General features: G+C 44.9%; 1 protein-coding gene across 1 annotated transcript; it reads left to right on the top strand.

The window, feature by feature from the left end:
• The first annotated feature begins 5969 nt into the window (after positions 1-5969).
• On the top strand, positions 5970-17453 carry RSPO4 (R-spondin 4). The gene is made up of 4 exons (XM_072996649.2): positions 5970-6327; positions 7560-7703; positions 12913-13098; positions 16269-17453. Exons 1-4 carry the CDS (start codon positions 5970-5972, stop codon positions 16349-16351), a joined length of 771 nt encoding a protein of 256 aa, XP_072852750.2. The 3' UTR covers positions 16352-17453.
• Positions 17454-22465: the final 5012 nt, after the last annotated feature.

The following is a 22465-nucleotide window of genomic DNA, read 5'->3' on the forward strand; positions in this document are numbered from 1 at the left end:
AAGTAACTAGTTACAAATAATGTAGATACTTGCAACTTGTTGATTTGAGGTAACAAATAATGTAATTAGTTACTTTTTAGATTTGTTTTTGTCATATCAGAGTGTTGCACAATTTAAAAATCATGGATATATATGAAATTTAGGTAAAATTAAAAAAAATTAAAATGTTAAGAGACTTAAGACTATTTTTGACCAGAAGCAGGCTACTTCAAGAGCATTATCTTGGCTGTTGGCTAGATCTTCTTGTGTACACGTGGTGAGGCATACATTGCATACACAGAAGTGCTGGATGGATTGAATTTCTCCACAGTCACAGAACAATTATCCAAGTAGCCCCACTTGACTTGATCGTGCTTTGATCTTCCTCCGTTGCTTCAAAATCCATTAAATGGCTTCCAGAGGGTTCCAGCCAGAATCTTCTCCTAATGGGAGACACTCTTCAGCTTTCATCTCTTCGGCCAGGTGTGTTGTTTTTTCTCTCTAAAAATTTAGCCTGGCCTCTTCTTGTTTAATATTTAGAGCTCGAGAGCCATGCAGGAAACTTTCCCTTGATTTTCGCTGTCGTCTACGGGTTTGGTGTCTCTGAAACGGATGGGTTTGGTGCACCATAAACTTTTTACATGTAACGGGTAACACTCGCAATACTTAGGAATAATGATCATAACCTAGTTACTTCAAATAATTAACTTTAAAGGATGTTTTGAGGCATTTTAGATGCATTTTGAAACAATATTTGCAAGTTTTTCATCATCATCAACCTGAAGTGGGAAGGGATGCATTCTTCCGTTTTTGACTTTTTGTAAATATTTCAAGGCGCAGTATCAGAACTGTGAGAGGGGGAATGAGAGACTGGTTGAGCAGTGTTTTCCCCATGGGAGGGACTTTGAATGGCTTAGGGTGCCCCTTAATGCTTTTTGTATGAACATTCAAGAAAAAGAGAAAATGGAAGAGGGGCTTTTTCTGATCATTATTTAACTCAAGGGGATAAACTGCTGAGTGCCAAAGAGCAGGGCCAAGAAACAAGGAGTCGCTTTGGTGGACAACTCGTATGAATGATATTTGAGCAAATGAAGCAAACTGGGGAAAACTCCTATAAATCTAGCTTTATGTCTGGGATGCTGAAGAATCAAAAGCATGCGATGGGGTGGTTGCATCTTTTTTGAACAATCCTTCTATTCTTTGGTTTGGTGCTTGTGCACGATTTTCTTCTGAAGAGGAACAGGACATCAGTTTTGCACAGAGACCCTTTGTCCTGATGATGGAGACTGGCAGTGGAGATGGGGAAGAGAGGAGCTCAAATGGTTCCTTGGCTCCTTGTCACTTTAGGGGCTAGAAACTTGACAGGGGTTGAGAATTCCTCACTGAGATGCGGCAGCCTAAGTGGATAAAAACAAAGAATTTACTGAGTTGTCTTCACATCTCCCAGTACTAACATACTACCACTTGTTACCCTCAAATTTTGAATGACATTGACATCAGTGGGTTATATATTATAATTTTTAAAGGGTTAAATTAAAAAAAAAACACAGGATAGCCGTTTTCACTGATATTTCCAAGCCCTGGTTAGCATTATTCCTATCGGAGGCCTTAGGTGACCTTTTCGAGGCAATGTTGGCAACTCTCAAAACGTCCCCTGCCATCGAAAAGAAAACTTTAAATTCCTCCTCCTTCTCCTTTCCTGGTTCCAAAAGTGTGTAGGATTGAGGGTTTGGCCAAAGGGCTCCTCCACTCTCTCAGAAAAATGCCACAGAAGAAGTGAAGAAGAAAAGGAGAGAAAGAGTAAGAAGCAAGAAATAAGACACGTTGGAAATGGACTTACCAAAACATTCAGTTTTGATTTATTTATTTTTTTGCACTTTTTGCTCATTTGGAGGAATAAAGACAGCCTTTTTGTTATTATTCCTATTTTTACTATTTTTAAAGAGTTTTTGTTTTAATTGCATTTGCATTTTAATTTTTATAATCTAATTTAACCCAAGTTTACCGCGTGTGATTTTTATTGCATTTAAATTCTTCTGTTGCTCCAAACTGTTCCATAAGCCACTCCGGGTCCCCATTCTGGAAGAAAGGCAGCATATAAACCACAGAAGACAAGAGAAAATTTGTTGGGTTCTGGGTTGGGGGGAAAAATGTACTTAGCCCTTTTGAAGTTGTGAACCCGTTATGTAGCTCAGACTTGATGTAGGCATATGGAGCTTCACTGAAGGGAAGGAAAAATACAAGGTCTGCCCAAATCCAAGGAACAGCATTGACGATGCTAGTAAAACCTAATAAACCAAACAAGTAGCTTTTAATGGGTGATGCAGGATTCTTACTGACTGCCTGAAACCTGTTAACATCGAAAAGGTCTATTACAGTGTTGCCTCGCTAGACAGTTACCCTGCATGACAGTTTTTTCGCTAGACATTAACTTTTTGCGATCGCTATAGCAATTTGCAAAACAGATTCCTATGGGGGAATTTCGCTGGACAATGTTTGGTCCTTGCTTCGCAAACCGATTTTCGCTAGAGGATTTTTACTCCCTCCGCGCACACAAAACAGGTGTTTTCGGGACCTAAGCTTCGCAAGACAGCGATTTAAACAGCTGATCGGCTATTCGCAAAGCGGCTTTCCTATGGCCGATCTTCGCTAGACAACGACGATTCTTCCCCATTGGAATGCATTGAACAGGTTTCAATGCATTCCAATGGGGAAATGCTTTTCGCTAGACAATGATTTTGCTAAACAGCGATTTCAGTGGAATGGATTATCATCGTCTAGCGAGGCACCACTGTATTTGTCTGGTGTTCACCCTCTGGAAGTATAATGAGAGATGCGAGAAAATAATGAACGAAATAAGCTAAGACAGCACTGCGGATACCGATCCCCTAAATCAAGGGAAAGTTTTCGGCACTCCCTCGAGCTCTAAATATTAAACCAGAAGAGGCCATGCTAAATTTAGAGAGAACGAAAGCAACATACCCGGCCGAAAGGATGAATGCTGAAGAGTGTCTCCCATCAGGACAAGATTCTGGCTGGAACCTTCTGGAAGCCACTCGGTAGACTTTGAAGCAAAGTATGAAGATCAAAACATGATCAAGTAAAGTGGGTCTACTTGGATACAGGACAATTGTTCTGTGATTGTGGAGAAATTCAATCCAGGCAGCACTTCTGTGTATGCAATTTATGCCTCACCACGTGTACACAAGAAGATCTAGCCAACGGCCGAGATAATGCTCTTGAAGTAGCCTGCTTCTGGTCAAAAATAGGCCAGGTATCTTAACATTTTAATTTTTTAACAAAAATTCCCTGAATTTCATATATGCCCATAATTTTAAATTGTGCCGCACTCTGTTATGAATCAAGGAAGAAGCCTAGTAAGAGCGGTGGTTCGCATTCAAAGGCCTGTGCCAAATTAGGTCTGGGGTGTATTTAAACACGCTGGAAAAGAAGAAGAGAAGGTCAACTGTAGTGAACCGATTCCCATGCAAAGAACAGTCACAACATATAAAAGCTTTTTTTTTAAGTTAGAGGAGCATAAAACAGGTGCATAATACAGAAAAATGGAAGATGGAGGAGCTTTCCTGCCACTCTTATAATATTAGGAGCGGGTGCTGAAGGGTGGGAGATTCAGAGCAGAGAAAAAGATGTAAATATTTTAGTCGCCATAATTCCCTGCCACAGGATATAGCGATGGGTCCAAATATAGAGGACCAGCTGACGCCTCATTTTTGCATCAAGTGGGGTGCTGTCATCCTATCATCGTCCCATTCTGTTGGTGGGGGGCTAACAGATTTTTAAATATATTTTTAAAATCTTGTTCAATTGCTTAGAATCATTCCAGCCATCAAACCATTTCTAAAATGGTTTGATGCAGTTATGTGTCCTCAAGCGGCTTGTGATTCATGATGCTGTGGAAGCTGTCGTGCTGATTTGACAGAGGTTATCACTCGCACTAGGCCAGGAACGTGACCTGCACTTGATCAGATGCTTGTAGCAGTTTCTGCACTTAATTACACACTAGGATCCTGCCCATTGACCCCTGTACATGTTTGTGCTGCAGAGTTTTGAATTTCTGGTAAAATTCCTTTTTTGCTGTACAGTAGAAGTGTAGAGACTCAAAGGAGAAAATAGCTCCAAGTTCTCCAAAGACCACCCTTTTCTCATTAACTGGCACTCAAAGTCTCAATAACTCACTCTGAGACATTGTAGGAGAAAGAGTAAAACCATTTCTGTACTTACAGTGACTTGAAATTACAGACTTCTGTATGCTGCTTTCTCTACTGCACACATGCTTAGCAACCAAACAAACAGATCAACAGCAAACAAACAACTGCCACCAACAGACTATAGAGAGGGGGGAAACAACACTCATCAGAGAGGTGGGGTTCTCTTTGAATTCAAAGCCTGGAAGGAACTATTGGCTAGTGCTGGATAAATAGACACTCACTCCAGCCCAGGAAAGTCGATCCCAGTCACACAAACTATAGGCAGCCTGCGAGGTTGCAAATAAAACTCTGACAGATTGATGCACACCGAATGTGTGGGGTGAGGCATAAATGGGAGAGTGTTAATGCCCTTATGTTCTGCTTCCAGACTTCCCAGGAGTATCTGTAAAGGTGAAGTGGTGTAATTGTAGGCTCAGGGCTGAATGTCTTACGTGGAAGGAATTGATATCACTTCAGCTGAGAAGCTCACAGCTCAGCGTTCTCGTTGTCCCCGACCTCAATTCCCATTCCGGGTTTGCCAGTGGCTTCTACATTCCCGTATGTAGGAACCATCCCGCTCCTGCTCCTCCTTGCGAGGTAGCCGGACGCTTTGACGCTTTTGCTGGAAGACAAAGAATCTGTTTGCTAGCTCTTCTTTTTTAAAATCCGACTACGTTTTTTAAAGGAAGAAATACAGCATGTGCAGGTTTACATTTTGAACCCACTGAAATGGAAGCTTCCTGATTTGTTTCAAAGATGATTCTTGAAAAGGAATTCCTAACCCAAAATTGTAAATAAATAAATAAATAAATAAACTTTTTTTAAAAAACACCAACAATTACTTTTACATAGAGGTAGACACGAACCACCATTTTCACAGTGTGTCGCAGTTTGTTTCGTGACTGAACAGAGGTTCAGCCCTTCAAAGCCCTGCCTCCCCCAGCAGACTCCCGCTCAGAGGTGGCACCCTGGATTCCCTGCCCTGCCTCCTCTGGGTGCCACCTCTGAGTGGGGGCTTGCCAGAGGACAGCAACTTGTTCAGCCGCGACACAAACCGGCACCGCCGAACTGACAGTTTGTGCCCATCTCTACTTTCACATTTTAATTTTTAAACACCAACAATATTATTTTTAAATAACAGTTAACGTTTCTCCTTCTTTTAATCCATCATGGGTCATTTTTAGTCATTCTAACCGTTCAGCAAGCTAATTAACAAATTGATAATGCTTACTAAATTTCCTTAAGGGTTTAACATTAACGAATTACATTTTGCTCTAATGATTGATAATTAACAAATTGATAATGCTTACTAAATCTCCTTAAGGGTTTAACATTAACGAATTACATTTTGCTCTAATGATTGATAATTATGGCACGTTTCCACACTCTCTCCAAAGAGCTAACAACGGATTTGGCTCTGGCCGGCCCTACCGTCTTCCTTGGGTACCATTTCCTGGAAGGTGGACAGTCGTGGCAGAGTCTTAAATCAACGGTTCCCAATTTTGGGTCCCCAGAAGTCCTTCGATGACAACTCCCAGAAATCCTGGCCAGCAAAAGCTAGTGGTGAAGGCTTCTGGGAGTTGCAGTTCAAGAACATCGGGGGACCCAAGGTTGGGCACCACTGTCTCAGAGAACAGACATCGTCTGTCTTGAGCCAATCTAAGGTGCTCGGCTGGTCTCAGGGGCGGTAGAGGCTGCCAATGCAGAAGGAAGGTTTGGCTGCCTGACTGTTCAGCTCCTGTACATGGATACCATCTTGGCTTTTGCTTCAGACAGCAAAAGATGGGTCAGCTGCCCATTTGCCAGAAGATTAGTGTTGAAAATGAGCCACAATGCATCTTGCCTTTTTTAAAAAAAACAAAGTTAGAGGAACCTGGTGCCAAAGGTTTGCTCTTGCTACTTTCCCCTTGCCCGTTGCTAAGTGGCATCTCGGCTCCCCTTTGTCTTCCAGTGGGCGCCGCCCTATTTGAGAACTGCACCGGCTGCATCATGTGCTCGGAGGACAACGGGTGTATCTCCTGCCAGCAGAGGCTCTTCCTGCTCATCTGGAGGGACGGGATACGCCAATATGGGGCCTGTGTCCACTCCTGTCCGCCGGGCTACTTCGGAGTCCGAGGCCAAGAGGTCAACCGATGCATTAGTAAGTGCCTGAGGACAAACATATGGGTTTTGATGATGCACCTCCTCATTGACCTTCATTTGATTTAGGTAAAGGTAAATTTGTCCAGTCGTGTTGGACTCTAGGGCGTGGTGCTCATCCCTGTCTCCAAGCCGTAGAGCCAGCATTTGTCCAAAGACCGTTTCCATGGTCACGTGGCCAGCACGACTAGACATGGAACGCCGTGGCCTTCCCACCGAGGTGGTACCTCTTTATCTACTCACATTTTGCATTTTACATGCTTTGGAATGGCTAGGTTGGCAGGAGCTGGGACAAGCGACGGGAGCTCACTCCGTCGCGTGGATTCGATCTTACGATGGCTGGTCTTCTGACCTTGCAGCACAGAGGCTTCTGTAGTTTAACCTGCATTGCCACCGTGCTCCTCCTTTGATTTAGGGTGCAACTAATCAGGCTACTGTCCCACAGTTTGGTCCAGGTTGGCGAGGGGCTGGTTCGCTCCTTTTCCTGGCAATCACATGATGGATGTACCCACCTACCCAGGTCAAAAGGCATCCCTAAAGAGCCTTGGAACCTGAAGGGGTTTTCAGCTGAATTAAATTTAGGAGTAGCTTTATGAGCAGATGGCATCACCTCCAGATATGCTCACGTACTCAGCAGGATTTCAGCCAGTGACTTTCTACAATTCTGTACTACAGAGAGACTGGCTGAAACCCAGCTGGGCAGGGTCTGCCTTACTACAGAAGAGCAGTGACATTATTGGTAGCAGCAGATGGCCATTGATGAAAGATTTTTTTTCCGTGCCATTTCAGAGTGCATGCCACTTAATCACATTGTGTTATGAGCTGTGCACACCCCAAAAATCATAAAGGGAATCCTTTAATGAGCAGCCAGTTGCCATTGCCAGTGACATCATCCCTGCTGTGCAGGCAGAGCTGTGCAACAGGATTGCAGGCCGGTGCCTACCATTCCTTTCCGTGCAGTTTCTCAAAGACGCTAACATAATCTACAAAAACCATTAAAAATATAGCAATGGTAATATGAAACAGCAAAACAGCAGATGTAATCTGGAGCCAATGTCAGGAGCCACAAAATGTGATATATTAGAAATGTAAAACAAGACCAGATGAGTGTTTAAACTTACGAAATGGCAAAACTTGGAAAAGTTGCCTTTTTAGCAAGGAACTCCGAGCCTTCTGCTGGCCATCCTCCTGTCCCGCTGGGCACTGACGCTCGTTTCTCGGTCTCCTTTGCAGAATGCCGGTCACCCAGCTGTGAAAGCTGCTTCAGCAAAGACTTCTGCATGAAATGCAAAGAGCAATTTTATCTGTACAAAGGCAAGTGCTTCAGCTCCTGTCCGCCAGACACCATGGCCCAGCAGAGTACCCGGGAATGCCAAGGTAAGCTATGCGGGTAGACTTTGACCCTTGGGCATGCAGGCGTATTTATTTATTTATTTAAACTTCCACTGCAGAAGGAGCATTGAATTCATTTACTTGTTGCAGACAAACTTTAGGAAATATTTGACCCTCAAAGTGCATCAGTTTGGAACCGTTTCCAGCCGATTCCTACACAGGCAGCACTTTGACAAAAATCATTCCCACGTCTAAGCAAGCGACCTCTTTAAAGGTGGCCCATGGAGGCCAACCGGTCTTTAAACTAGAAGAAGGATCAATGGGACAAAATATTAATTTATAAAATCTGCTTCCCAGTGAACAAGGTGGTCCCTCTCTTTTTGGACACTCTAGCCGCCTAGAGTGGTCTAATATGATCAGATAGGCGGGATAGAAATAAAATAAATAAATAAATAAATAAAATAAAATACTTAATTAGCCTAGAGACAAACCAATCCATTAGACATAACCATGCTTCAAACTAGTGTCATAATAGTGTTTTGATATCAAGTCCTCATATTTGGAAGACGGATCTTTTGCTCAAAAGTGCCTCATTTTTGTGCAAAAATCTGATATATGAAGAGCATGCGCAGAAGGACTAGCTGATTGCTGGGGTCTGCATATCTATCTATCTATCTATCTATCTATCTATCTATCTATCTATCTATCTATCTATCTATCTATCTATCTATCTATCTATCTATCTATCTATCTATCTATCTATCTATCTATCTATCTATCTATCTATCTATCTATCTATCTATCTATCTATCTACTTTATTTTTCAATGGGAAAGGTCAACTACAGACATTTTGAGTGAATTACACAGACCTTGGAAGAGAAGAGACTGTTTTGTTCTCAAACGGAAGCGAGAAATCTGATGTGTTTTAGAACTCCTTGATCAGGAAGGACCTCTTGAGTTTCCATTCTGTCAAGGCAGCCTAAATCAACAAGAATTTAAAAATACTACAGGGTTATTCCATTCCTAGTTTAAACATGAGTTATAAATATCATTATATTGGGATGTCCTTTTTAAAAAATAGCCACTGGGTTCCACCAACCAAACCTTTGTGAAAAGGCATCAATTAATGAGAAAGAATTAAAGATTTCCAAGCCCAGGAATTTATTTTAAGCTCCACAACAAAAAGGAGGGCTCAGCCTTGATACAACAGTGCCTACTCCTGGTTATGTCAAGCTTTCTTAATTTCAGCAGTATAATTTAAGGTAAGGAGCAGGAAGAGTCGTACCATAATGGGGCTCCTAAGCATGTTGAATCGCTGGCACAGGAGAATCCTGCTCTCTAAGGCTGACAGTATTTGAGAGCTGTGAGTCACGGTCCAAATATATGTGAAGATAGCCTGTCATTGATGTATGGAAGTGAGAGCTAGACCATAAAGAAGGCTGACTGTCAAAGAATTGATGCTTTTGAATTGTGGTGCTGGAGGAGACTCTTGAGAGTCCCCTGGACTGCAAGGAGAACAAACCTATCCGTTCTGAAGGCAATCAATCCTGAGTGCTCACTGGAAGGACAGATCCTGAAGTTGAGGTGCCAGTACTTTGTGACTCTTTGTGACCCCATGGACCAGAGCACGCCAGGCCCTCCTGTCTTCCACAGCCTCCCGGAGTTTGGTCAAATTCATGTTGGTCACTTCGATGACACCGTCCAGCCATCTCGTCCTCTGTCGTCTCCTTCTCCTCTTGCCTTCACACTTTCCCAGCATCAGGGTCTTTTCCAGAGAATCTTCTCTTCTCATGAGATGGCCAAAGTCTTGGAGCCTCCGCTTCAGGATCTGTCCTTCCAGTGAGCACTCAGGGTTGATTTCCTTCAGAATGGATAGGTTTGTTCTCCTTGCAGTCCAGGGGACTCTCAAGAGTCTCCTCCAGCACCACAATTCAAAGGCATCAATTCTTCGGCGGTCCTTCTTTCTTTATGGTCCAGCTCTCACTTCCGTACATCACTACTGGAAAAACCATAGCTTTGACTATGCGGACCTTTGTAAGCAAGGTGATGTCTCTGCTTTTTAAAATGCTGTCGAGGTTTGTCATCGCTTTCCTCCCAAGAAGCAGACGCCTTTTAATTTCGTGGCTGCTGTCACCATCTGCAGTGATCATGAAGCCCAGGAAAATAAAATCTGTCACTGCCTCCATATCTTCCCCTTCTATTTGCCAGGAGGTGATGGGACCAGTGGCCATGATCTTAGTTTTTTTGATGTTGAGCTTCAGACCATTTTGGCACCCTCCTCTTTCACCCTCATTAAGAGGTTCTTTAATTCCTCCTCACTTTCTGCCATCAGAGTGGTATCATCTGCATATCTGAGGTTATTGAAATTTCTTCTAGCAATCTTGATTCCGGCTTGGGGTTCCTCCAGTCCAGCCTTTCACATGATGTATTCTGCAAATAAGTTAAATAAGCACGGAGACAATATACAGTACAGCCTTGTCGTACTCCTTTCCCAATTTTGAACCAATCAGTTGTTCCATATCCAGTTCTAACTCTTGCTTCCTGTCCCACGTGTAGATTTCTCAGGAGATGGATAAGGTGGTGAGGCACTCCCATTTCTTTAAGAACTTGCCATAGTTTGCTGTGGTCCACACAGTCAAAGGCTTTTACATAGTTAATGATGCAGAAAATGATGTTTTCCTGGAAACATAATCCAGCGCATGTTAGCAATTTGGTCTCTAGTTCCTTTGCCCCTTCGAAATCCAGCTTGTACTTCTGGGGCTTCTCGGTCCACATACTGCTGAAGCCTGCCTTGGAGGATTTTGAGCATAACCTTCCTAGTGTGTGAAATGAGTGCAATTGTACAGTAGTTGGAGCATTTTTTGGCACTGCCCTTCTTTGGGATTGGGATGTAGACTGATCTTTTCCAGTCCTCTGGCCAGTGCTGAGTTTTCCAAACTTTCAGGCATATCGAGTGTAACACCTTAACAGCATCATCTTTTATGATTTTAAATAGTTCAACTGGAATACCATCACTTCCACTGGCCTTGTTATTAGCCAGGCTTTCTAAGGCACACTTGACTTTGCTCTCCAGGATGTCTGGCTCAAGGTCAGCAACCACACTACTGTATCTGGGTTGTCCCAGATCTTTCTGGTATAATTCCTTTCTGTATTCTTTCCACTTCTTCTTGATTTCTTCTGCTTCTATGAGGTCCCTCCCATTTTTGTCCTTTATCATGTCCATCTTTGCACAAAATGTTCCTCTAATATCTCCAATTTTCTTGAACAGATCTCTGGTTTTTCCTTTTCTATTATTTTCCTCTATTTCTTTACATCGTTCATTTAAGAAGGCCCTCTTGTCTCTCCTTGCTATTCTTTGGAAGTCTGCATTCAATTTTCTGTAACTTTCCCTATCTCCCTTGCATTTTGTTTCCCTTCTCCTCTCTGCTATTTCTAAGGCCTCGTTGGACAGCTACTTTGCTTTCTTGCATTTCCTTTTCTTTGGGATGGTTTTTGTTGCTGCCTCCTGGACAATGTTACAAGCCTCTATCCAAAGTTCTTCAGGCACTCTGTCCACCAAATCTAGTTCCTTAAATCTGTTCTTCACTTCCACTGTGTATTCATAAGGGATTTGGTTTAGATTATACTTGACTAGCCCAGTGGTTTTTCCTACTGTCTTCAGTTTAAGCTTGAGTTTTGCTATAAGAAGCTGATGATCAGAGCCACAATCAGCTCCAAGTCTTGTTTTTGCTGACTGTATAGAGCTTCTCCATCTTTGGCTGCAGAGAATATAATCAATGTGATTTCAGTATTGCCCATCTGGTGATTTCCATGTATAGAGCCGCCTCTTGTGTTGTTGGAAAAGAGTGTTTGTGATGACCAGCTTGTTTTCTTGACAAAACTCTATTAGCCTTTGTCCTGCTTCGTTCTGAACTCCAAGGCCAAACTTCCCTGTTATTCCTTTTATCTCTTGGCTCCCTACTTTAGCATTCCGGTCCCCTATAATGTCAAGAACATCTTTCTTTGGTGTCAGTTCTAGAAGGTGTTGTAAATCTTCATAAAATTGGTCAATTTTAGTCTCTTCAACATTGCTGGTTGGTGCATAAACTTGGATTACTGTGATGTTGAATGGTCTGACATCATTCTATCATTTTTGAGATTGTATCCCAGTACAGCGTTTCCCACTTTTTTGTAGACAATGAGGGCTACTCCATTTTTTCTATGGGATTCTTGCCCACAATAGTAGATATGATAATCATCTGAGCTGAATTCGCCCATTCCTGTCCATTTTAGTTCACTGATGCCCAGGATGTCGATGTTTATTCTTGCCATCTCCTGTTTGACCACATCCAGCTTCCCGAGGTTACATTCCAGGTAACGATTACGATCTTACATTCCAGGTTCCTATGCAGTATTTTTCTTTGCAGCATTGGACTTTCCTTTCACTTCCAGGCATGTCCACAGCTGAGCGTCCTTTCGGCTTTGGCCCAACCACTTCATTAGCTCTGGAGCTACTTGTACTTGTCCTCTGCTCTTCCTCAGTAGCATGTTGGACGCCTTCTGACCTGAAGGGCTCATCTTCCAGCGTCATATCTTTTAGCCTTTTGTTTCTGTCCATGGAGTTTTCTTTGCAAAGATCCTGGAGTGGCTTGTCAGTTCCTGCTCCAGGTGGATTGTGTTTAGCCAGAACTCTCCACTATGACCTGTTGCCCGTCTTGGGTGGCCCTGCACGGCATACCCCTTAGCTTCTCTGAATGACTAAAGCCCCTTCGCCACGAGAAGGCAGCCATCTGTGAAGGGGAAAACACAGCTAAATTGCATCAAAGACTCCCTAGACTAGAAGGAAGTGGGGGTTGGTGTTTACTTAGCCCAGCAGGCAATCTAAGATTTTAGAAAAGCCCTTTTAAAAAATGGGGGAGTGTGTGGTCTGTGAAGGCCAGAATGCTGGGGGCTCACAAGTGGCGTTGTTAAAGAATGGTGGACAGGGTGTTGTGGATGATGGAAAACAGCTTTCTCCACCAGGGAATGTGTCAAGATGCTGCCAGTCAGAGTCATATAAACTATCCTAGCCAGACGAATCGGAGCTGGGGGAAATTCTGGGCTTTTTGGTTATCCGTGGCCATGTTGGCGGTGTAGTGGTGGTGGTTCTGGAATGGAAGGTTGAAAAAAAGGGGGGAAAGAAATGTCTCCTGTTGTGGTTTGGAATAGAGCCGGATGCTACCCTTGCAGGGCCTAAAGGCGGCTTTCCTCTTCCCACCCCCTCATCCTTGCCAGAACAATGCGAGCGGGGCCCGTGGAGCAACTGGAGCCCCTGCAGCAACCAAGGGCGGACGTGCGGCTGCCGGTGGGGCTCCACGGTGAGGGTGCAAGAGGCTCTCAGGAACAGCAAAGAGGATCCCGCCGCATGCCCCGTGCTCAGCGAGTCCAGGAAATGCCGCATGAAGAAGCACTGCCCTGGAGGTAAGTCTTGGGCAAGAAGCAGGATTCAGGAGGAACAACCCACTGGGTTCCCTGTGAGGCTATAAATTGCATTTTTTTTCCCCCAGCCTCTGCAGGGGGTACTCTTGGAATCGACTGCCCATGGATATGGGGCTCCAACTTTAATACCAAATATTTTCCCAAGTTACACATATCTTTGCTAAAATCCCAGTACACTCCCGTGGGGCAGCTGAAGGCACACCACCGTGGTTTGAGAATCGCCCACCCAAAAGAACAGATCTGTCTGGGTTCAACTGTATCTTGCAGAATGCATATTATTGAAGTCATCCAGAGGAGGGGCAAGATCCGTCCTTGATCCTCCCAGAGTGCAGGAGACGCAACCATGGGCTCAAGTGAAAGGAAGCCCAATTTCAGTTGAATCTCAGGAAAAAAACATCCTAACTGTTAGAGCGGTACGACAATAGAACCCATGACCTCGAGAGGTGGCGAGTGCTCCAGTGCTGAAGGCCTTCAGGAGAAACTTAGACCACCACCTGGCACATCTCCTTGTATTTGGATTCCTGCCTTGAGCAGGGGGTTGGACTGGATGGCCTTAAGAGGACCCTTCCAACAACACTTTTCAATGTTTCTACGATTAGAAAAATAGGAGCAAGCGCCAGAGGTTCTGGGGGCCCCACGTGCCCATTCCTAAACCTCAGAGCAGTGCATCAGCTCCCAAAAACTCTACCTGCAAAATCTGTTTTTAAAACAAAACAAACCCAACTTGGCTTTTAGAAAGTGAGAAAGACCTTCTTACACCTCCTAATGGACAAAACACAGTTTTGGTTTTTTTAATGTAAATTTTTTTGTGAGGGGATACAGGGTGGCCCCTCAAAACCAAACATTGCCCCTACAAACTCAAGGGGATTTCTCAAAGGAAGTTTTTTTTAAAAGGGGGGGGCAGAGCTGTTGGGGGTTCCCCCTAGGTTCTATGGGGCTGTGTTTGATCCTACTTTGCTTTCTTCTGCCTTAAGGGCTGAAAGCATCTGATTGTCACAGGAGAAGTGTCCTATACCTCCCAGAGTTTGCAAACTGGCTTGCTGTGTTTGTCACAGAAGGTGAGCCCAGGACTCTCCCTGCAGGTAGGATGGCTGAGTCCAGAAAGCTGGCCTGAATCTTATCTCAGGATCACCTGCCCAAGCTGCCCCATGATCCTGGCTGGCCATGTGTGACCAGAACCACCGCTCACTCTTTATAAGATCACCGTGGCAGCTTCTGCGGTCAAAGTACAATGCAGGATACTGGCCTTACTTGGAATTCTGTCCCCTTTCACTGTTTTAACCCCAGGTTCTTTTCATCCTGCACATAAGAGATCATACAATAGTGAAGTTGGAAGGGGCCTTGAAGGCCATCAAGTCCAACCCACTGCTCAAGGCAGGAATCCAAATCAAAGCAGATCTCCCAGATGGTGGTCCAATTTTCTCTTGAAGACCTCCAGCGTTGGAGTCCTCACTGCCTCCCCATGAGGTCACGGGTTCCCTAGTCATTTGGTGTCGTTGTGTCATCAAGTCATGTCTGACTCTTCGTGACCCCCTGGACCAGAGCACGCCAGGCCCTCTCGTCTTCCACTGCCTCCCGGGGTTGGGTCAAAGTCATGTTGGTCACTTTGATGACCCTGTCCAGCCATCTCGTCCTCTGTCGTCCCCTTCTCCTCCTGCCTTCACACTTTCCCAACATCAGGGTCTTTTCCAAGGAGTCTTCTCTTCTCATGAGACAGCCAAAGTATTGGAGCCTCAGCTTCATGATCTGTCCTTCCAGGGGGCACTCAGGCTTGACTTCCTTCAGAATGGACAGGTTTGCTCTCCTTGCAGTCCAGGGGACTCTCAAGAGAGCCTTGTCATACTACTCCAACAATTAAGAAGTTTTCCCCAATATTCAACCAAAATCCAGCTTCCTTTAACTTGAGCCCACTGTTGTGTGTCCTCCACTCTGGGATGATGGAGAACAGATCCTGCCCCTCCTCTGGAGGACAGCCTTTCAAGTCTTTGAAGAGTGCTCTCCTCTCTCCCCTCCGCCTTCTTCTCTCAAGGCTAAGCATGCACATTTCTTTCAGTCCATCCCCACAGGGCTTGGTTTCCAACCCCCTGAACCTCCTGGTCACCCCCCCCCCTTTGAACTTGCTCCAGCTTGCCGGCAGCCTTCTGCAACCTCTGTGCTCCTTCCCTCTATTTGTGTGTTGCAGCTGGCAATATCCTGATGCCGATTTGAGTTTGTGTAAAAAAAAAAAATTGAAGAGGGAAGGGCAGCTAACATGGGAGTCTGTGAAAAGCCTGCTTTGTTCCTAAGAGGCTGTTACTTCCTAGGACTGGAACACATGAGTGACAAGCAGAAGCTTCCTGGTTAATCTTTTGGTATTTTCAGATCAAGGGTCTCGGGTGTTAGGCCTGGGAAAACGGGGGCTCAGCCTCCCCAGGGAAAACCTGTCAGTCAAATCGCTTCAGTCTGTTCTCCATTATTGTTAAGCTGGGCATCTGTGGCCATCAGGTGTTGGGTTGTTTTTTAAAACCTACATTTATTTTTCTTATACTTGAACAGCCTGGTGTGGGAGAATTTTCCAAACAGATACACAAATCGCTAAAACACAGTGGTGCCTCGCTAGACGATGATAATCCGTTCCACTGAAATCGCTGTTTAGCGAAATCATCGTCTAGCGAAAAGCATTTCCCCATTGGAATGCATTGAAACCTGTTTAATGCGTTCCAATGGGGAAGAATCATCGTTGTCTAGCAAAGATCGGCCATAGGAAAGCCGCTTTGCGAACTGCCGATCAGCTGAAGCTTAGGTCCCGAAAACACCCGTTTTGCGAGCGCGGAGGGAGCTGTCAAAATCGTCGTCTAGCGAAAATCGGTTTGCGAAGCAGGGACCAAACATTGTCCAGCAAAATTCCCCCATAGGAATTACTGTTTTGCGAATCACTATAGTGATCGCAAAAAGTCAATGTTTAGCAAAAAAAACCTGTCATGCGGGGTAACTGTCTAGCGAGGCACCACTGTACAGGCTGAGCTCCTCTGAAAGCTCAGAAATCAGAAAGCTACTTTGGGCTCAAAGGTTTTGTTTTGTTTTTTGGCTAGGTTTGCCTTTCCCTACCTGGCAATGTGTTCAATTACAACTGCCATGATTCTGTGTCCATCCATTCTGCTTTTGTCTTTCAGAGAAGAAAGAAAACAAAAAGAAAGAGAAAAGGGAGAAGAAACAAAGGAAGAAGAAAAAATCAGATCCTCAAATGGTGACTTAGCACCAAAAGCAAAGGGAATGTCCTTGGGGGGAGCAATGCACCAAGCCGTCCAGCAGAGGGCACCCTAAAGGAGAGAAAGACTCCCGAGGTTGAGCTCCTTCCGCAGTTACTCTGGTTTTTAACCCCTGGCTGTTTTTTCCCATCCTGTTCAAGCTGTTGCATGGTATGCCTTACCTTTCTTTCCCATATGCTCGAAGCAAGAGAAAAGAAAGGTTTCTTCCCCCCACCCTTGCAATCTGCAGCACCCAGCATCTCCCAGGCCCAAGATCCCCACGGCTACTGGCCCAGATATCTTGGCATTCTCTTGAAAGTGCACCAACGGTGCAGCACTGTAGCGCTGTGGCTCTTACTTCCTGCTTTAAAACGTAGAAACGCTCCCCCAAATACAGTAGCCACTGACATGTCATGCCCGAAAAAAGGAGACCAAAAAAAAAGAGAGAGAGAGAGAGATACCAATTTGCATAAAACTACACCTGCTGGTTGATAGGGACAGCTGGATGATCAGAAATGTTTTTTTTGCAATTTAAGAAGCCCAGTCCAGCTTGCCCGAGTGAGGAAGAATGGGATTAGCTGGTCTAGACCTGCCGAACCCGCTGCCTAAGTTCTGCTTCTCACTGTGGATGATGGGCCACTTCGGAATCGCTCGTCTACCCCCCCCCCCCTTTTTTTGGTCCTTTCTATTAAATCAGGGTTTAAATTGGGTTGGCTGGTCCTTCGAGTAGGGAAGACCTTCCAGAAAAGGACTCTTCCTGCCAGCTCTTCAAAGAGAGGGCAGTTCTCTGTTAATGTGGACACGTAGCCAACCTAACCCAGAGGACTCACAGTAGACGAGAAAGTATGTCCCCAAAGCACCTGGACAGAATATTTGATCCAGTGGCAGGCAGGAACTCCTAACTTGTTGAAGGACTAGAAGAACACCGTGTCCCATCATTCTGTGAGCTTTCTCACAGCAATCTTACCTTCCTCCCTCCCCCCCCCCGGACTGTACATCTATTTCCCTCTAAAGCAACGCCAAAATGACCACTCGCCTGGTTCTGTCATAGACGCAAGCGCTGGAGGTGGACGCAGGTCTTGCAGACAAATGGACACGACTCTCTAAGTCTCCCACATGGATGACCTTGTCTTCTTCTTGACATCCTTCACCTAGAAGAAGAACTTGTCGTATCATGGAATTGACTTCTCTTGGCCACCATCCCATGTTGACCCCTACGTCCCATCTTAATCCAAAGTCTTCTTGCACAACAGAGAGACCAAAGGGTACTTGGGCATGGTCGTTGTGGGTTTTTCGGGCTCTTTGGCTGTGTTTTGAAGGTTGTTCTTCCTGACGTTTCAGCAGTCTCTGTGGCCGGCATCTTCAGAGGACTGGAGTATGAACTCTGTCCATGCTCTGTTGCTGTTTGTTGGATAGTTGTGGGAACAGCTTTTGTCCTTTTCAGGAGATAGGGTGATCAGCGTGTTTTTGTTGTGGATGTATTGTTGCGATAAGTGGGAGAGATTATCTGTCACTGTGGTTGTCTTTAGCTGGTCTTTTTTGTGCAATGATCCCTGGTCCTTGTGGCTGAGTAGAGTTCGTTGACCTTCTGCAGGCTGTATTTTCCCACGCTGGAAGCCAGGCCTTGTTCAGTTTCAGACTTTCTTCTTTTTTGTTGAAGCTATGCTGATGTTTATGGATTTCAGTGGCTTCCCTGTGCAGTCTAACGTAATGATTGCTGGTGTTGTCCAGTACTTCAGTATTTTGAAATAGAAATTTCATGTTCAGCTTGTTTCACGGTAGGTTCAGCTACTGCCGATTTTTCCAGTTGTTTCAGTCTGAAGTGTCTCTCATGTTCTTTGATTCTGGAGCAGATGCTGCATTTTGTGGTTCCAATATATACCTGGCCACAACTGCAAGGTATCTGGTCTACTCCTGCAGTGGTGAGAGGGTCCCGTTTGTCCTTTGCTGACTGTAACATTTGTTGTATTTTTTTGTGGTAGGTCTGAATATTGTTTGTAGCATGGACAGAGTTCCTGCTCCAGTCCTCTAAAGATGTCGGCCACAGAGACTGGTGAAACATCAGGAAGAACAACCTTCAGAACACGGCCAAAGAGCCCGAAAGACCCACAACAACCATCAGATCCCGGCTGGGAAAGCCTTTGAGAATACATGGTACTTGGGCAGTTGATCTCTGATGGGAACTCTGAGTGTCTGGTCTGGTTTTCATTCCATGGACTCAGATGGTCCTCAGAACGGAGCATGTGACAGAGACTCCTGTTCTTATGAGACGTTCCAAGGGTGTAGCCCGTCCAGATTTGGGAGCCCTTTGGAAGGGGTTCCTGGAGGTTTCTCTCTGTCTTATTATAGAATCATAGAAACCTGGAATTGTAAACTGAGAAGGGATTTGAAGGGTCATCTAGGCCAAACCAAAGGAGCATCGACCGCCCAGTGAGGCCGTCTGCTCCACTGCCGGACAGGTCTCACCATTGAGAAAATCCCCCTAATTTTAAGTCAAAATCTTAATTTCTTCTCATTCAGGTTTCATCCTCTGGAGCCACCAGGAGCAACGGGGTTTTCTGCTGTCCACCTGACAGGCCGGCACTTATTTAAATATTGTTGTCTCAAGCACTTCTTTTCTGGACAAACTATAACTAGCTCCTTCGACCATTTCTCATGAGGGTTGCTTTCCTTTGCTAGCTCGGACATCTTCCAGCTTGGTCTTGTCCACCTTAAATATTAGGTTCATTTTTTAGTTTATTTACCTTTTGTGTGTGTGTGCTGGCTGGGTAGCTCAATGAGTTAGGCCTCTGGATGTGGAGCCGGAGGCTGGGAGTTCTATTCCCCCCTGGTGCTTCCTGGGAGGACAGCCAGCCTGGATGGCCTTGGGCCAGCTGCACACAGTCCCAGGGGCACCCCCTAGAGGAAGAGAATGGTAATGCACTTCTGAGTATTTTCTACCTGGAAAACCCTGGGAAAGGGTCACTATAAGTTGGAATCAGCTTGACAGCACACACACACACACAAGCTATCACCTGTTCTTGCTCCTGAAAGCACATCGTTCTTCTATCAAGGGAGGACTTCCCTGCAATACAGAACCCTGGATAATCAGCATTTTGGATCATTTAGAGGTGCTATCCATGGAGGCTCTCTGTTTGATCCAAATGCTGATCCATGGAGGCTTTCTATGTGATCTAGAACAGTGGTTCTTAACCTTGGTTACTCGGATGCTTTTGAACTGCAACTCCCAGAAACCCCAGTCAGGACAGCTGGTGGTGAAGGCTTCTGGGAGTTGCAGTCCAAAACTCCTGAGTAACCCAAGGTTAAGAACCAGTGATCTAGAACAGTGCTCCCCAACCTTGGGCCTCCAGATGTTCTTGGACTACAACTCCCAGAAGCCTTCACCAGCACCTCTGCTGGCCAGGATTTCTGGGAGTTGAAGTCTAAGAACATCTGGATGCCCAAGGTTGGGGACCACTGCTCTAGAAACATTTGTCTACATAGAGAAGGCTCTTATTTTCATACAAGGATTCTTAACATGAGGAAAGCATTGGGGTGGGCACCATGAGAGCACTTGGCTTCCTCTCATGTTGTACAACCACACCTGTGTAAGACTTGAATAAGGCAATGCTGGGCACAATCCACCAGGTACTTGCATAAATCCTGTTGAAATATCTTTAAATGATGAGGCTTGCTTAGAAGATATCCCAGGAGATGATGCCTAGCGGACAAAGGGCAGTTGGCGAGCTACTTTCCTCTATGAAAATGTGCACTGTGAGTCTATAATGAGGACCTGGTTTCTAGAACTCGTGGATTTCAGACAGGTTTCTGTGATTTTGGACAAAAGAAAATGACAATTGTTTCTATAAATAATAAATATATAAATATATAAATAAATATATACATAAAATATAGAAAATTTATTTCTAGAATGTCACTGTATTTAAAACCGCTTTCATCATATATATGTTTCTTAATTTTTAAATATATGTTTTATGCAGTGATGCTGCTTGTAAATAGTTATTTGCATTTCATTTCGGGACTTTAGCGGATGATGCAAACAAAATTAAAAGGGAGCAAGGGGAAAGACTAGCACATGCTTTGTCCATTAGTTTTCATCTCACCTGAGATGTTCTTTGGGCCAAACAAAACAAAATAAAATAAAATTCTTTTTTCACATTCATGTCCACCAATGACCACCAGGAGGCACTATACAGTACAGGATGGCTTAAAAGACTCCCATTTTTGATTGCAACTAAACCTTAAAAAAACAATTGCTTTCTTTCAAGTACAGTACAAGCACATTAATGCATCAGCTACTGCAATGTTGTCTATTGCCTGTATTGCATCAAAGGAATAAATGAGAAAAGTGCAGCTGTCCGGTATTCAATAAAATCTTTTTAAAAAAAAAAACAAAACATATAGTGTGCATTATAGATTCTCACCTATCTGAATGAGTTTCACCTCAAGGTAGCATTGCTGCCCTCCTGATCTTGTGGACTACAGTTCCCATCTGCCCCAAAGCAGTGGTGGCTGGAGGGGGTGATGGGAGCTGCGATCCATTCATTGGAAGGAGACCGGCTGGCGGAAGGTTGCCTGAAACCAGGTGTCTCAGGGTTGGGGCCGTTTGATCCCCAAGGGTCCGATTTGAGAGTCAGAATCCTCACAGACAGAGCTAGGCCTTAAATCAGACGTGACCCAGAGAGCTATTCAAGAAGATGAGACGTTTGGGAAGAAAACTTTCTTCTGTCTAACCCTTCGGCTAGCGCGCCGTTCTTGGAAGGCATTCCCAGGGACGGGGGCTTGCGACTCGTGACTCGCTCTGGAATCCGACACAAGTCGCACCAGCTAGTTGAACTCGAACTCAACTCAGGGGTTTGGGGTGGGGGGGAGAGACCTGAACCCAGTGCCACACTTAGCCTCCTTTTTTTCCAAGTTGTGTTTTGAGTCTCTAACGTCACCCTGCTGAGAGGCGGCAGGCTTGCCTTCCCTTCCGGGAGCTTGCAGCGGCCTCTATCCATGCGCAGAGGCTGGGGCTGGCTCCGGGAAGCGATGTCAACTTGCTCCCTTGGCGCATGAGCCAGTTTCCGCTGGCTGGCACATGCACAGTCCGAGTCCAGGGGCAGGGAAAAGGACTCAAGGCTCAGATTTGGAACTCGGGTCTCAGCCCCCAAGACTCGGATTTTCCAGTAGCCCTTAGCCTTCCCCCGAGGAGTTGCACAATAGTCTTGAGGACTCTTCCCAAATGGAGCATTTCACCTCTTTTTCTCTTCGCTTGGCACTGGAATAACCCCGGATTTACCGGAACCCCCTGTCCACACTCTCGCTTTAGGTCCGCGGGCCCACAGAGTTTCTCCTTCATCGGAAAAGAAGAAGAAAATGCCTTTTAAGAGTTGCATCCTAGCCAGAAGTGTTAAGAACTTTCCCCTCTGCAGCTTCGCTTGCAAACTTCCAGGGCTTTATGGACAGTCTCCTGAAAGACTCCCTGCCCGGAGTCTTCTGCAGCTGCAGAGGAACACGACAGGGCAATTTCTCCGATGGCTGAAGTGGTTAAGGAATTGGAGGGAGGGAAGTGGAAGGCTGATTATTTATTATTATTTTATTTAAAATATTTTACCCCACCTTTCTCTTTAAAAAAAAAAAGGACCCCAGGCAGCTTACGTCATTAAAAGACAATATTTAAAGCAAAAAACAGTAAGTTTACAAATACTAAAAAGGATCAAACAAATATCACTCTAACTGGAAATAAAGAAAGTACTAAAACACATTCAAAGCAGTCAGGAAAAAACTTCAATTTTTTTAAAAAAACCCACACATGCAGCCATTCACTCAGGGAAAGCCTGCCTGTAGAGAAAGGTCTTGGCCTGCTTGTGGAAGGACAGCAAAGATGGGGCCAGCCTGGCCTCCAGTGGGAGGGAGTTCCAAAGTCCAGGAGCGTCCATAGCAAACACAACTGTGAAAGTATAGGTATGTCTGGGGTTTTTCCATGTGCTTTTCTAGCTGATGCGTTAATGCGAAAATGCTAGGAAGTGCCATAGCGCTGAACACCTCCCTCGGTGTGAAGCCATAGCAAAAAAAGAGAAAAAGTTAATGTTTTGCAAGAGACTGATGTGGAAACACATGAAAAAAAAATGGTACAAAGA

The sequence above is a fragment of the Pogona vitticeps genome, chromosome 4 (genome assembly GCF_051106095.1).
Source record: "Pogona vitticeps strain Pit_001003342236 chromosome 4, PviZW2.1, whole genome shotgun sequence".
Classification (NCBI taxonomy): domain Eukaryota; kingdom Metazoa; phylum Chordata; class Lepidosauria; order Squamata; family Agamidae; genus Pogona; species Pogona vitticeps.